The sequence below is a fragment of the Coptis chinensis genome, chromosome 3, assembly GCF_015680905.1.
Source record: "Coptis chinensis isolate HL-2020 chromosome 3, ASM1568090v1, whole genome shotgun sequence".
NCBI lineage: Eukaryota > Viridiplantae > Streptophyta > Magnoliopsida > Ranunculales > Ranunculaceae > Coptis > Coptis chinensis.
In genome coordinates this window covers 100403393-100418829 of record NC_141458.1, presented here as the reverse complement: position 1 = coordinate 100418829, position 15437 = coordinate 100403393, and the positions used below count along the sequence as shown (strand labels likewise).

The window sequence follows — 15437 nt, the reverse complement described above, 5'->3', positions numbered from 1 at the left end:
AAGAGTGGTTCTTTGCTTGTGGTTTTGCGTTAGCGTTGCATCTCGTGATTTGTTTTGTTTTTCCTCGAGGTGATATATAATTTCAGTCTAGACAATGTTTTTGTATTTCATTTGTAAATTTTATTAAAGAGTTATTGAAAGGAGAGTTGTAACCTAATCTTATTTGTGAATCTTTGTCATGAAGAAGACTTTTGTTTAAGTTAAAATTTTTATGGGTTTTTATTATCCGCATATTTAAACTGTTTATGGGTTTTTGGGAGTTGAGAGTGCGTCACACCTCGGAGATCGAAGAGTCGGGAACAAATAATGTTTTTTCCGAATTCTGTCGAAATTCGGGGTGTGACACTAAGTCTTATATGGGATTCACATACTGTGGTGCAATATCTGGTGTGTTCAATTATAACCCTGGAGCTTGAGTCCAATGAGTAGACTGATGTATATATATAATTCTATAATTCCAAGTAACAGAAGAACATAATAGAATCTGCACTTTTTCTCCAAATAATTCTGAAATGCAAAATCATACCTTGGGTCCTATTACTGCTGGACCCCAATTTGTGTTGGGCGGACTCCCAAAAAAAAACAATTATTACAAGTGTGCCATTGGTTTCAAAAAATCTAAAAAAAAACAATTATTATGAGTATGTCATTGGTTCCCAAAAAATTGAATTTGAAACTCCAAACTTAAACGACCCGGCTAGGTCGTTTGGACTAAGTCCCAAACGACTGAGCCACACCGTTTGGGACTTAGTTCAAACGACCCGGCCACACCGGTCAAGAGCCCAAAAAACATAATTTTGAATTTTTTTTCAAAGTTCAAATCCCAAACGACATGCCCACATCGTTTTGGATTAAGTCCAAACGGTGTGGCCATATCGTTGGAGACTTAGTCCAAATGGTGTAGCCATATCGTTGGGGATTTTTCTAAATCCAAACGGTGTGGTGGTGTGGCCATTTTTTTTTAAGTCCAAATCCCAAACGACATGGCCAAAACGATGTGGCCATGTCGTTTGGGATTTGAACTTTGAAAAAAAATTCAAAGTTCTGTTTTTTGGGCTCTTGACCGGTGGTGGCTGGGTCGTTTGGACTAAGTCCGTGTGGCCAAGTCGTTTAAATTTGGGTTTCGAATTCAATTTTTTGGGAATCAATGGCATACTTGTAATAATTTTTTTTTTGAATTTTTTGAAACCAATAGCACACTTGTAATAATCGTTTTTTTTAGAGTCCTCCCAACACAAATTGGGGTCCGGCAGTAACAAATACTACCTTAATTTATTATCTTGCTGGAACGTCAGTTCATTATATAGCCACTGACAGAGTGAAGTTTCCAAATGATATATTCTTGTCACAGCCTGTAAACTATGAAATACTCGTTACAGATCAAGTGAGAATAGTTAGGATGTATATCAATGAAAAAATACATCAGCAAAGAGCAAAAATATATCTTTCCAAACAAACCACCTCAACTCACGTCAGATAGTCTTATACGCAAAGTATAGCAAAGAGCAAAAATATATCTTTCCAAACAAACCACCTCAACTCACGTCAGATAGTCTTATATGTTGGAATCTCTTGCGTATTTCTAAATACTAGTGTGTGTGTGTGCAAAGTGGAGGAGATGAACAAATGGTGTTCTCGCCACTTTAGTGCATAGTAGATAGTCCCACATTGGTTATCCACCACATCGGGTAGGGTTCAGGCCTGGGCTTGGGCTTACTGTTGTGGGTAGTGGTTTGACCAATAGCCTAAACTTGTTTTGCCTTTTTCTTGAGCAGCAAGTTTCAGTGTTCTATTAAGAGTTGGTCTCTCTTTCTCCTAACCTCTATAAATAGGACTGTGAGTCCATAGAGAAAACAGACTTGATCAGAAACTCAACTCAGAGAAACAGAAAACTAAAACCAGTCCTTTTCTTCTTCTCTTCTTCCTGTCAGCCGCCAGAGAGAGTTATATTGTTGTTCTAGAGGGTAGTCTGTTCTAGTGCAAAGTCAGGCTGCTGTTAACCATTGAATCCTGTGAGGAAGACGCCATCGTTGCCTTTCTCAGATCATTGGAAGGGCGGAATCTTTCCTTGGGACGGCCTTAATCCGCGCCTTGGTTATTCCCGCCATTCGCTATCCTTGTTTCTTTATTGCATCGTTCCTTTCGTTTCTACTTTAGTTGTTTGTGTTCATACAACTATTCTAACAATCTTAAGGAAAGAGTTTTGTAGTAGAACAAAGGAGAGTGCTTTTAATACGACAATCAAAAGATAAGTCTTTTACTTTGAGTTATTGTTTGTGTTATTGGGTTATGACTTTAGAAATTTTCTAATAATTTCGTTTTTGATAGGGAAACCAATTAAAGATTGAATATTTATTGATCTTTTGTGGTTTATCAAACCCTATATGGTTGTAGACTTTTCTCCTACGTTTGTGGGAGTCAAATATGAGATTTCTATCAAGAAACACGTCAAAGTTCGTCTTTTTGACAGCTGCGTCACTCGTTACGGAAACTGCTATAACTTTCAGCTCAGAGCTCGGTTTTGCAATCCGCTTCTTGTGTTGGATAGCTGATTCAAAGAGATTTCCAGTGGTATAAGGCTTGATACCCAATTCGTCCTGAGCTGGTTCAGAGTTACAGTTCTTTTGAACTATTTTTCTGGAAGGAAGAAAATATGGTAATCCGGTTTTTCAATCGGTTAGGTATCGTATTCTTTCACTATTTGCAATTCTTTTGGTTTGATTATATAGTGATATTCTTGCCTTGAGTTGCATGCTAGTTTTCTTAGGAGGGAAATCCCTAAGCTTAAACTTCTTTAATAACCTAGTCAACAAATTATACGTGTTTATCACTGAGGAATTAATTGGGTTGACTAGAAGTAGTTTGATATTAATTTTCTTTGTACATATGTAGATGTATGTAGATGGTCTAAGGCTTAAACTTCTTTAATAACCTAGTCAACAAATTATACGTGTTTATCACTGAGGAATTAATTGGGTTGACTAGAAGTAGTTTGATATTAATTTTCTTTGTACATATGTAGATGTATGTAGATGGTCTAAGAGAGACCTTAAGATAGTTAATATCAACCACACTTAAATCTTGGATAGTAATTATAATGTATTCAATGCATAATTGCTTACCTTTATTGAGTGAACGTGTTGTTAGACGATGGTTATATTTGTACTGTTGTGAAAATACATGTTAGATGAAGTAACTTGTAGCTTATATCTAATATAGCATATGTTAAAGTTGTGTAGCATGCTAGTTTTGGATATTAATCATCGTGGGTTTGCTTTGAACTTGATGATAGTTTATTAGTAATTTTTTCTAGTAGAAAGACATTAATGGGTTGAGCCATTAGATGTTGTGGGTAGTACTTGAGGTCTTGTTAATAGGGTATCCTATCTTGCTTGAGCTCATGTAAAAGAGGAGGTGAAGTCCTCGGTTGTTTTGCATATTATGGCTAGATTTGCTTAAATATCGTGATACTTTTTGTTGTGAGGGTACAGTTAAAGTTTACTTTTCCCGAACCAACCTATGATATGATATTTACCATGTTTGGCATGAATGCATTATTTAACATGACATGAAATTTAACCATGTCATATATTATTAAGTAATGAGTATCGTTGTTTCACGAGAGGAAACAATATGGGAAACAATCATATCCTCCTAAACCTAATTTAGTCAAGGAGATGTAAGGTTATGGATTGTCTTCTTAGACAATATCCTTGACTATTTTAGATTGAGAGATGTAACGCTCGTGGATTGTCTTATTAGGCATTATCCTCCTATGACTATGGATAAATAGCTAAGGTGATGTACAAGTGCGTGGATTGTCTCCCTATGATAGTTGGAATGTTGAATGATGAAAAGAAGGATGATAATGATATTATCTCGGGTAAAACCCTTTTCATCTGATTCTTCTATTCTTTAAGATTCATTAGAATCTTTTGTAGATTTCCTTTCATATAGATAACATGAACATAATATGACTATGTTTATATGATCCAGAATCATAGACTTGAGTAAAATATATTCTTGTCATAAGAGTGCATTTTATTGTTGTTGTTTCTTTTAGTGTTTGTAGCGGTATAATGTGTTTTGCATGTAAGTTTGATTAGGTTGAGTAACTATTGGTTGGGGGTGGTGACCCATATGATATATTTGCTTTTACCATAGTTTATCTCACAAGATAATTGGAAAGACATTGAACTACAAAGTATGGAAAGGTCTTGGGCCTATCCAAAAATGCTTCAAAATGTGGGGGTGTCTTTGCCAAGGCTATTGTGAATGAATCTAAAAGAAGTCTTTTGAGACCTAGAATTATCTAGTAGATGTTCATTGGTGAAACTCATAATAGTGATGTTTGTTTTCAGTTGTCATGAGTGATAACAATTTTGTAGATACCACACTATTATTATTGAATGTCTTATATGCTAATTTTATTTGAGGTTGTGCTTTCCGAGAAATTGGCATAGAGTGGTTGAATGTTCATAATGAACTACATAAGATAATCCCATTATTTTGCAAGACAAGAAATTTGGAAGACTATCAATGAGTATTTCCACCATTAACGGTGATGATGTTTATATGTTTCTTAAGGAAGATTCATTAACCTATAAGGAAGTTGTCTGTCTATGAGAAGTGTCTTTTTGAAGGATACAACTCCTCTAAACCGGACTCTTGATTTATGGGGGATCTATAGGTTGAATTGGATCTTCAAGAGAAAACTAAAATTGATAGTTGTATTGCAAAATACAATGTTAATAATAATAGTCAAGGGGTTTCAATCGAGACAAAATTTATACTATTTTGAAACCTTGCTCATGTAACTAGAATTTCTTCTACATAATTCTAAAGACTCTAGTTGAGTAGTTGTCTTGGAACTACAATACCAAGTAGTACCAATGTGATGAGCTAAAGGTATACAATTTAGTTAAATCTTTGTATGAGTTGATTCAAGCCTATAAATGGCATGAGCAATTCAACAACATATTAGTGTCATATGGATGTCAAAGTACCGTTGTTGATAAAAAAAAATGTGTACTTTCTTTAGAGCAAAGCAAGACATATGTGTTAATCTCTCTTTGTTTAGATGATTTAATATCATGAGTGCTAGCATTGAGAATGTGTATGAGATGAGAAATTCCTATTTGAAACACGCCATAAACCGGCCATTGAAAATGATAGTTTATTATGTTGTTAAACTCATTTCTATAATCGCTATATTCAGGTTGTCAAGATATTGACGTTTGAATATGGTTGAAAACCCTTGTGCACCTTAAACCAGACCGGCCGGATGGTATAGGGGAATTTCGGGCACTACATAATTGAATGACTGGTGAATATAGGAATTAAAACTCATGTTGGTCTCATTATATTGTTATAGCACTTAGTAGAAATATTTTTCATTGAAAAGTATGGATATTATGATAGTAAGCATGTGTTAACACCTTTTGTGGCAAATATCCAACTTATGAAAAATAATCTCATTGTGTTTTCTCATACTAAATAAGTCAATATCATTGGTAGCCAATTGTACTTGATGGATAATGTATGTGAGACATGACATTGCCTACATTAATGGCATCTTTGATAACCCATTGTGTCCTTATAAGGAACTTTGATGTATATTGTCGATTATCCAAGTACTATAGCAGAGCCATTGATTATGGATCGATATTTAGTAGATTTCCATCATTGTTAGAAGGGTAATATGTTATAAACTGGATCCAAAGAATGTTTATGTGTTTACCTTTGGTGGAAATTGAGTGTCTTGGATATCATCCAGCTAATCGCCTTTAGAAAAGGCATGTGATGATCTTGAGTGGGTTAGCAACCTCTTGGCAAATCTTCCCATTGGCTCTAAACACCTCCGATGTGTATGGCCATTTTTAAACCGCTGTCATTGCAATAGCTAAGACATGTTAACTTATGTGCAATGGGAAAAGAATACATGTAAGTTGAGATATAACTTAATCAAGCAAATTTTGCTAGAGATTATGTTAGGTTGGACTCAGTTTGGCCACATGTCTAACCGCACCACTTCTTTGGAGGCAAGTGGTTATACGTCGAGGGGGATGGGACTTTTGCCTTAGATAGAGGGCGACACTGACGGCAACCCCACCTATGTGATTGGAGATCCCATGAAGTAGGTTCAAAGGGAAAAACAAGTCACCTCGCCGCTTCGTATGCTATTGTCTTTCTTTGAGACGTCCCACCCTATGACTAGATAACATTATTGTATACTTTGTATAACTTGAATAGCAATGAGAAAAGGATGAGTTATTTTACTCTTAATGGAATCCATAGTCCATTATTTTTATGAGATAGTGTATTTTAACCGCTATTTTTGATGGATATCCACCTACGTGAATGTAGAAAACCAGTATTAGCAAGTACTCTAGAGCATTGTATGAGGGCCAAAAAGCGCAACACATCGGGCATATAATGAAAGAGCAATGTGGGTGCATGTCCTCTATTTTACTACAAGGGAATGTTGGTTCAAAGATTTTTAAATTATAAGATATGTTACCCTAAATTGGGTTCAAGCCCGTAAAAGCACCAAGATATCTTATGCATTGTTTTTCGATTCTACCGGCATTTCGTTAACCCATTTCTTTTGTAATATCCTATTCCAAAATAGTGGGGGACTATTAGTATTTTGAAATAGTGGGGATTGTTGGAATCTCTTGCGTATTTCTAAATACTAGTGTGTGTGTGTGTGCAAAGTGGAGGAGATGAACAAATGGTGTTCTCGCCACCAAGTGCATATAGATAGTCCCACATTGGTTATCCACCACATCGGGTAGGGTTAAACTATGTTGTGGGTAGTGGTTTGACAATACTTTAAACTTGTTTTGCCTTTTTCGAAAGCAAAGAAGTTTCGGTGTTCTATTAAGAGTTGGTCTCTCTTTCTCCTAACCTCTATAAATAGTGAGTCCATAGGAAAAAACAGACTTGATCGAAATCAACTCAATGAAAACTAAAACCGGTCCTTTTCTTCTTCTTCTTCCAAACCGCCAGAGAGAGTTATAATAGAGGGTAGTCCGTTTCTAGTGCAAAGTCAGTCTGCTTAACCATTGAATCCTGTGAGGAAGATGCCTCATTGCCTTTTTGCACCATTGGAAGGGCGGAATCTCTAACCTAATCCGGCCGTTTGGTCATCTCTGTCGCTTGTTTCTTTATTGCATCGTTCATTCGTTTTACTTTAGTTGTTTGTGTTCATACAACTATTCTAACATTATAGGCAAAGTATTTTTACGTGCATGAAAGAATGTCTAAAACTTTATGACCTGGAATTGACTTAAAATAGACAAGCTAAGGGAGAGAAAAGTTGTGTGAAAGTAACCAAATCAACCATGTACAATGCACCAAGTAAGCAACGCAAAGCTACAATCGCAGCCACTGGGACATATCAGGTCAAAGTTCAATATAAGAATTTCTTTATGCACACTGCGGCCTGATAGACCAGTTTTTAGCAGTGAATCTTAAGCTACTCCTATTGTTAGTACACTTTCTTTGGGGAACAATTAGAATACTTGCTATTCGACATTCACAAATTACAACCCAGAAATACTACAGAGACCATACAAAAGAAACGCTATAAATATTCCGAAATAAGCTATACTGAATCAACTACATTTTAAATGGTCTTCATAGTTATGGAAACGGATTGGGAGGCGTCTTAACTGGTATTTCCCTCTCAAGCATCTTCACCACAGTGCTCATGGAAGGCCTTATTCGTGGCACAAACTGAGTACACCATATTGCAATCAAAGATAATAACTTTGCTTTTTCTCTATCCTTCTCCTTAATGCCACAGTCCTCTATAAGTTCATCTAGTTGTCCTTCCTCAAATTTCTGCCAAACTTGTTTTGGAAACCACTTTTGGCCCTGGTTGTTGTTTCTCCTACCCAATACTTCAAACAGCATCATGCCAAAGCTGTAAACGTCGCATTTTTCTGTTATTCGTGATGATGGTATACACATCTCTGGGGCTGCATAACCTGCTGTTCCTCTGGTTCTGGATAAGGTGTGATGAGTCACGTCCCTGTTAGTAAGCTTTGCCAATCCAAAATCTGTAACTTTTGGAGAAAGATTTAAGTCAAGGAGCACATTTGAAGCCTTCACATCATGGTGAATGATTTTTTCTTGGCAATACTCGTGCAAATATGAGAGTCCTTTTGCTATCTCGGTTGCAATAGAGTACAACTTCTCCCAGTCTAGACTAAGCTGGTTCTCATACAAAACCTTATCCAAAGATCCGTTCTCTAGGTACTCATAAACAAGTGCTTTTGTGTTTCCATCAAAACAAAAGCCATAGAATTTAACTAAGTTTTGATGGTAAGTTTTTCCCATTATTCTCACCTCAGTCATGAATATATCTTTCACGACATCACTCTCTGTCAGAACCTTAACTGCTACTTGCATGCCATTAGGAAACTGACCTCTGTAGACAGTTCCATAGTAACCAGAGCCTACTTTAAAAGAGAAATTTGATGTAATGGTTCTGAGATCCCCATGTGAAAATCGCCTCGGTTTCTCTCTTGCCATTTCACTTAGTAACATTTCAATGGATTCGGAGTTAGCATTGGCCTCTTCTTTTAAAAATTTCACAGCTTTCAAACTGTCAATCACTTTCCTATTAAGCCTGTTCCTAATATTCAGATTTAGATGAAAACCTCTTTTTAGTTCATTAATTTCTTTCTGTATGTCATCCACCTCACTTTCTTTACCTTCTACCTTCTGCAGCCACCCATCCATTCTTCGATCGCCTCTTCTTGCTACTTGGTCCCTCAAGTGTTTTAATGCTTCCATCTCCGCCAACAAAACATTGAAATTTTCTTCTAGTCTACTTGGAATGTCCATGATCTCAAGTAATAAAAGACAGCTAGAAGTAGCAGACCAACCAAGTAGTAGATAAAAGCTAAAGTGATAACAACAAATTAACCCGCCTGAGAAAAGAAAAGGGGTGAAAAGATGAACATTGATTAAAACTTAAGTAAATAAAAGATAGAAAGCAAACATTAAATGGAAAACACGTATATTTATATATTGCAATATTAATTCCTCCCCCCTCCAAAAAAAAAATGGAGGGGATACACAATGCAAAATTCTTCTTTTACCCCATCCTAAAAATATTCTATATTTTTGGGTTCAGTTATTTTGTGATATACACGTTTCTATACCATCAATAGGAAAGAGTTCAACACTAAATTTTAGATAGACCAAAAGAAGTGATCATTATATGAGTCATAGTACTTTGGACTTGGTGTTCTGCTAATACAGCATTAAAGCAACCAGCTAACAATTTGACATTATAACAACATGGTTGGTGATGAATTATCTACCATTTTCTTCCTAAAGAAGCAATAGCAACTTGACAGACAGTTAGAGTTAGATCCATGGCAATTTTTGAGTTTAAGAAGCCAACTAATTATCAGTCCGTTAATAAAGTGCTTAGTTGAGAGAATATGATTATTGGGTAAGCTAATACAAAAGATAATCACAAAATTCTTGTAGAGACAAGCATTTACCTTGAATGATCAAGTTAGCCCACGACAATGTCTGCTCCCAACTCTTTGTATATCTGTTACAACTAACTAAATTTTGCTAATAGACACGAAATGAAGGCTTTGATAATTACTTGGCAAATGACAAGAGCAACTGAGGATCGTTATATTTCTATGATTGGTTTGGTTTATGTAGCAGTAGTTGTAGCTTCTCTCACTTTGAACATTTCTTTCTTGTACGAGAGGTTGGGTTCTCGGCAGCAGCTTTTGGAACTTGCTAGCTTAATCAGCAAAACCACGTACTTGGATGCTTGCACCTTAATATATGGACCACTCCTCTTTGAGTTGCAAGTTGAAGCTTCTGAGATTATCCCAAACAGACGACTTTGCAAGCCAAAAATGCATTCACCGTTTTACATTGATGTCACTCCCACTCCCACTCCCACTCCCACTAACGTGGCTATTAATGTGAGGCCCCTATGAGGCTATGAGTTGTTGACTGATATTTGGGACGCCTCATTTGCCTTAACAGAGATTATGAAAGTGATGTCCAGTTAACATCAAGTAACATGAGCTGTAAACGTAAACAGATTGGAATAAAGTAACATGACTCTTGTCCACCGACCAATTGACTTGAAAAAAGTCATCTTGTTTTGGACTTTTGGTGTAGACTATTTCAACCGGCTCCGATTTCCTTGACTAAAGAACATTAGACTAAGAGAGAGAGAGCAGAGAAACAATGGCAAACCATAGTTGCGTCAATGGAACCATAGATGCTTCCAAGTATTCTTCCCCAGTGCCAATTATTGGCCTGTACATAGCTGGAGCTTCTTTGGTATGTTTGCTACTGATGCTTTATGATATTGTAGCTGGATTTCTTGCTAGGACGCGATGGCTACCGGGTAAGCTATTCACACTCAATTCTGTTACACTGAGTCTGCTTGGGATAGCAGCTAAACTCCCTGTCGATTTAACAACTTCAATGCCTAGTGACCAGGATCAATTATCTAAGCTTACTGGGACTATTCTGACATGCATTTCTATGGGATTTCTTATGCCCTCTCTTGGAGTTAACAGTGAGTCTGAATGTCTTACAAATTTGGTAGCATTGAGTATTTTTGTAGTGACTCTAGGTGTTAACATTTGTATACAGATATACACTGGTGTGATCGTTCTGTTTGTAGTTGAACATATCATAATCCTGTTTTTCATGTTGCTATTGCTCCTGATATTGTGGCAAATGTCATTGTATATTAAGAGTCATAAGAGAATTACCACTGATCAGTATAAAGATCTGTTTTTAAAGGGGATCAGTAGCATGTTTGAAAGATTGAAGTGTTGTTACTTGTACGCCTATTGCTCTAATCCACAGTTTGAAATCTCGATGCACCCCATGTATGCCGCGGTTTGCACAATATGCCTAGTGTGTTCGGTGATCTTAATACAAGCTACATTTAGATCTCTCATTTTGAAGCAGCTGCATTTTTGTTCCGGGGTTTCTGATTATGGGTGGTCAATGCCAATAATAGTGGTCAGCCAGAATCTCACCGTCGTAGTAGGCACTTCTGCAATAGTCTTTAGATGTCTAGCCTTGTTTAGCCGCATGGAATTCGAAGAAATGTTTGTATCTCACCAAGATGCTGATGATGTGATACAAAGGAACCCAACCTTGGGGAGGGGATCAACTCTGCGTAGGTTAAAGAAGTTCTTCATATCTCTAAACCAGAGAATAGTCTTGATAGCTCAGCTGTTGATTGTCAGCCCATCGGTGCTAGTGCGTTACTTTCTGTGTGTACACAAACAAGATAGATTGGAATATTTTGATGATCTCCCTCATGAAGGTACAATTGCGGCTACCAGTTATAGAGTGCAGAAAAGTGTGGATGACATGATCAAATTGAGGGAGGTTTGCGATAGCGAGTCACTAAATAATCTACTGCAACTCCTTTCAGAGACAACTCCTCAGCGAGTGCGTAACATGGAAATTAGAGACGAACGCTATAGCATAAAAGTAAGTTCTCTTTCAATGGCACTACTTGTAAGAATCGTGCAAGTTTCTATACCAGAGAACCATCTTGGATCTCTAGTACATGCATTCGATGAAGCATATGAAATCATTCATTTTATTGACAAAACAATAAATCCCACTAGTTTAGAGAACAACAATAAGTTGTCATACTCAAAAGCTGTGTGGAGAGGTGGTAACTTTAGTTGTCTCCTTCCAGACATAATTGGCAATCCTCGTCAACTTCAATCCGATATGGAACGTGCGGTACTCATCATTACAAAACTGAAGGACATACTGCCTACTGATGAAATATGGTCCCATGTTGGCATCATTGTGGACTTCATTAATCGCAAAAGCTACTCATCGATGGAAGATCTATGTACTTCTACAAAGCAGTTGTTTGTCGACATGTTGCATGCGTTATTCACTCAACTCCCAATTGCTATATTTAAAAGTTTGATTGAGAGTCCTGCTGAAGAGTTTGAAGAGAGAGCCCGAGTTGCTATGAAATTTCTCTTCAAGACTAAATGTCTAGAGGCTCAAATCAATTGGTCGTTTCCTGCAGGATCTAATATGTCAAGATTGATAACCGATGAAGGTTTTGATTCGAGGGTGCTCACAGGTCCATTCGCAAGACTTTGAGAACACAAAAATGGGGAGTGGAGGTTTAAGGATGGGAATAAGAAAAATAAGCTCGTGATATTTCGAGGCAAAATGAAATAAAACAGTGAAGAGGGCAACTTGCTGTCAGTCGTTATTCATCAAACTTTTAAAGATGCTAATCACAATGTTCCAAACTATGATTATGATAATGTAGTAATTCAAGTCGGATTAAGTTGTAGTTATTTCCCTATTTGATATTAAGTTGTACTAATGTCATTTTTTTTTTTTTTTTTTAATAATCTAGAGGTTATGGCTGACCTCAACCTGTATTAGAAGAAAAACGGGGGTACATAGTTCCTATTCTGTCTTCCTCTATGATACGGTGTAACTTTTCGTCTGTAGGAGGAGAGAATACAACATCACCATCATCATCTGGCGATCTATCATACAATTTTGAAAGATAGTAAATTTACCTAATTTCATTACCGAAAGGTATGGCTAAAGAAGCATTTAACAAAGGTCGCGAATATCTAATACAAGCTAACAGATATTAGACAATATACAATGGGCTGCGTTCACTCCCTTTCAAAATGTTTATGGCTCTCAAGAGAGTCCGAGTTGACTTCCAGATTTTCTAATGTCATTACTCATTCATCCAAGGAAAAATGTAATAAAGCCCCAACCGCACCCAAAAGTATGAGTTAAACGCTGAATTTCTTACCGGCTTTCTTTTTCATTTTCTAAAATCCAAGCAATGAACAACAGTGAAGAAAACCCCAATATGACAAGAACAAAGCCGACACAGACTTTAACTACATTCCAAGAACAGGGACAGGAGACTAGGAGAGCCTGAAAGTAATTAAGGTTCGACTTCAAATTAATTTTCGACATACAAACCTATGGCATCCAATAAATGTGTCTCACAACCATGAAACCCAACTATCTTCCCATATGTTCCAGAATCAAAGTAAGTGCCTTCCTCATAACCAAAAGGTCCATACATTCTCCGATTACTGTAGAAACAAAGAGATCTCACGTTGTGGTCTGAAATATCATCACGAAAAGAATGAAACCCAGTCATTCTCGTCAAAAACTCATCTGGGTAATCCAATTCGATCTGCAATCCAAAACCACAAATATTAGTTTAAACAGAAAAGGTCGATATCTGTTAAAAACATAGTATCTAATATTACCATGAGAAATTCTTCCTCGCGTTGAGTTTTTGTCAGGGTATCCCAATTTAATCCTGATTCTACTTTGTATTAACATATGACGCCAAATTAATATTAAAAATCATCCTCATAACTCATAAGTAAATTAATCTTAATTTGACGTCATCTGTTAATACATCGAAGCAAACAATTTTAAATGCATGCCACGACAATCTATGCAGAAGGGCAGTTTAAGAATGAAGTACAAAAGAGTACTTTTGAACGGGAAAATTTGGTGATCAACATATTATATTTTGACCATCTTAAAGTTTTTAAGCTTTCTAATTAATTAAAGAATTTCTACAAAATTAAGCACTCTAAAGATATTTTACTTTTTGAGGAAAGACAATTTTTTTTCGATGAACTTATAAAGATTGTGATTACATTTTGAGAGGACAAAATATTGGGGATGGTTATATAAACTCCACCTTATAGTGACTCCAAGGCTACCCCACTTCTAAAGGTGGACTTATAAGATGAATTGAGGGCTAATTTTTTGTGAAGATATACATGTAGAACACCTCCATAAAAAATCAACTCAATTAAATATGTTTAACCTTATCAAAAGTTGTTATGAAAATAAAAAAAAAAATGTACTGTTGGATAATTTGATAACATTTTAAACATTTTAAACGATTTTTGACAAGGTTGTACATCAATAAACTGATTTTTTGTGAGGATAATCTTTATTGTGTGAAGAACATGACATCTCCACCAAAAATCAACTTCTAATTCATCATTTTTAGTGGTGGAGTAACTTTGGAATCACTTAAAATGGAGTTTATATAACCTTCCCCTAAATATATTTTATGTTTTCTAAGATAAGTATCATCCTTGACATAAAGAATTAAAGACCATCAGTGTAAATAAAAAAAAAAAAAAAAAAAAAAAAAAAAAACAATAAAGTGATAATGTTTAAAGTATATTACCTTGTCAATAACATGATCAAAATCTCCGTGCCATTTAGACACAATGGACTCTCCATTTTTTCCACAATACTCAATCTGGATGGATCCAATCTCTCTGTCTGTTACCTGCAAAAGTATCTGCTTGATTGTTGAGAAAGCACCATCATCCCAGTTCCAGCGCGTATGTACTATGTCTGTTACCCCAAGGCCCAAGAACTTTTAATTTTCTTGCAATGTCATTCCTAACCTTTTCCTTCTTTTCAAACTCAGGGTTAGGTGCTGCCACACAACATGAAGAGCTATTTGAAGAGTTCAACAACCTAAAGGGATCGGGAGGCGCCACAACTGCTTCTCTACCCTCAAGAAGTCTCACCACATCGTGCATTAATGGTCTATCGCCAGGCATATATTGCACACACCACAGTGCAATCATTACAATTCTCTTCGCCATTCCTATATTCTTCTCCTCAATGCCACAACTTTGCATACATTCTTCTACTTGTCCTTTTGAAACTTCTCCCAAACTTGGTCTGGAAATGAGTTTCGGAACTCATCAAGTTTCCTCCTCCCTAAGATATCAAACAACAATATACCATAACTATAAACATCACATTTAGATGTTGCCAATGAGGATTTCGCAAATAGCTCTGGAGCACCATAACTACAAGTCCCTCTAAACCCGGACATGGTGACATGTGATTTATCTGGTGCAAGAAGCTTGGCCAGTCCAAAATCACCAATCTTAGGACAGAAGTTTGAGTCGAGCAGAATGTTAGAAGGCTTAATGTCATAATTAATAACTTTGGGATCGCAGTCCTTGTGCGGATACGAGAGTCCATTTGCTATCCCAATCGCAATATCACATAACTCCTCCCAAATTATAGTTTCATTTTCGTAAAGAATTTTGTGGAGAGATCCATTGTCCATGAGTTCATAGACAAGTGCTTTCATGTCGGGAGCTAAGCAGAAGTCATAGAGCTTGACCAAGTTTTTGTGATGAGTCTTGCCAAGTGTAAACACTTCAGCCATAAATTAATCTTTTATTCTGTCAGACCATATACCACGTGCCAAAACCTTAACAGCCACTTGAACGTCATTATGTAATATCCCTTTGTAGACTGTTCCAAATGCACCAAAACCTAAACTATGAGAAAGATTTGAGGTGAAGGTCTGTAACTGCTCTGATGAATATTTCTTAGGTTTTCCT

At 36.5% G+C, this 15437-nt stretch overlaps 2 protein-coding genes across 2 annotated transcripts; one reads left to right on the top strand and one right to left on the bottom strand.

Moving 5' to 3' along the window:
- Window positions 1-7501: 7501 nt before the first annotated feature.
- LOC147512147 (rust resistance kinase Lr10-like) lies at window positions 7502-10022 on the bottom strand. Its single transcript, XM_086595118.1, has 2 exons — window positions 9525-10022; window positions 7502-8942 (listed from the first exon to the last, which is right to left on the bottom strand). Exon 2 carries the CDS (start codon window positions 8854-8856, stop codon window positions 7648-7650), a length of 1209 nt encoding a protein of 402 aa, XP_086451244.1. The 5' UTR covers window positions 8857-8942; window positions 9525-10022; the 3' UTR covers window positions 7502-7647.
- A 217-nt stretch (window positions 10023-10239) lies between these two features.
- LOC147512146 (uncharacterized) lies at window positions 10240-12150 on the top strand. The gene has a single exon (XM_086598663.1). The coding sequence runs from the start codon at window positions 10240-10242 to the stop codon at window positions 12148-12150; it is 1911 nt and encodes a 636-aa protein (XP_086454789.1).
- The last annotated feature ends 3287 nt before the right edge of the window (window positions 12151-15437 follow it).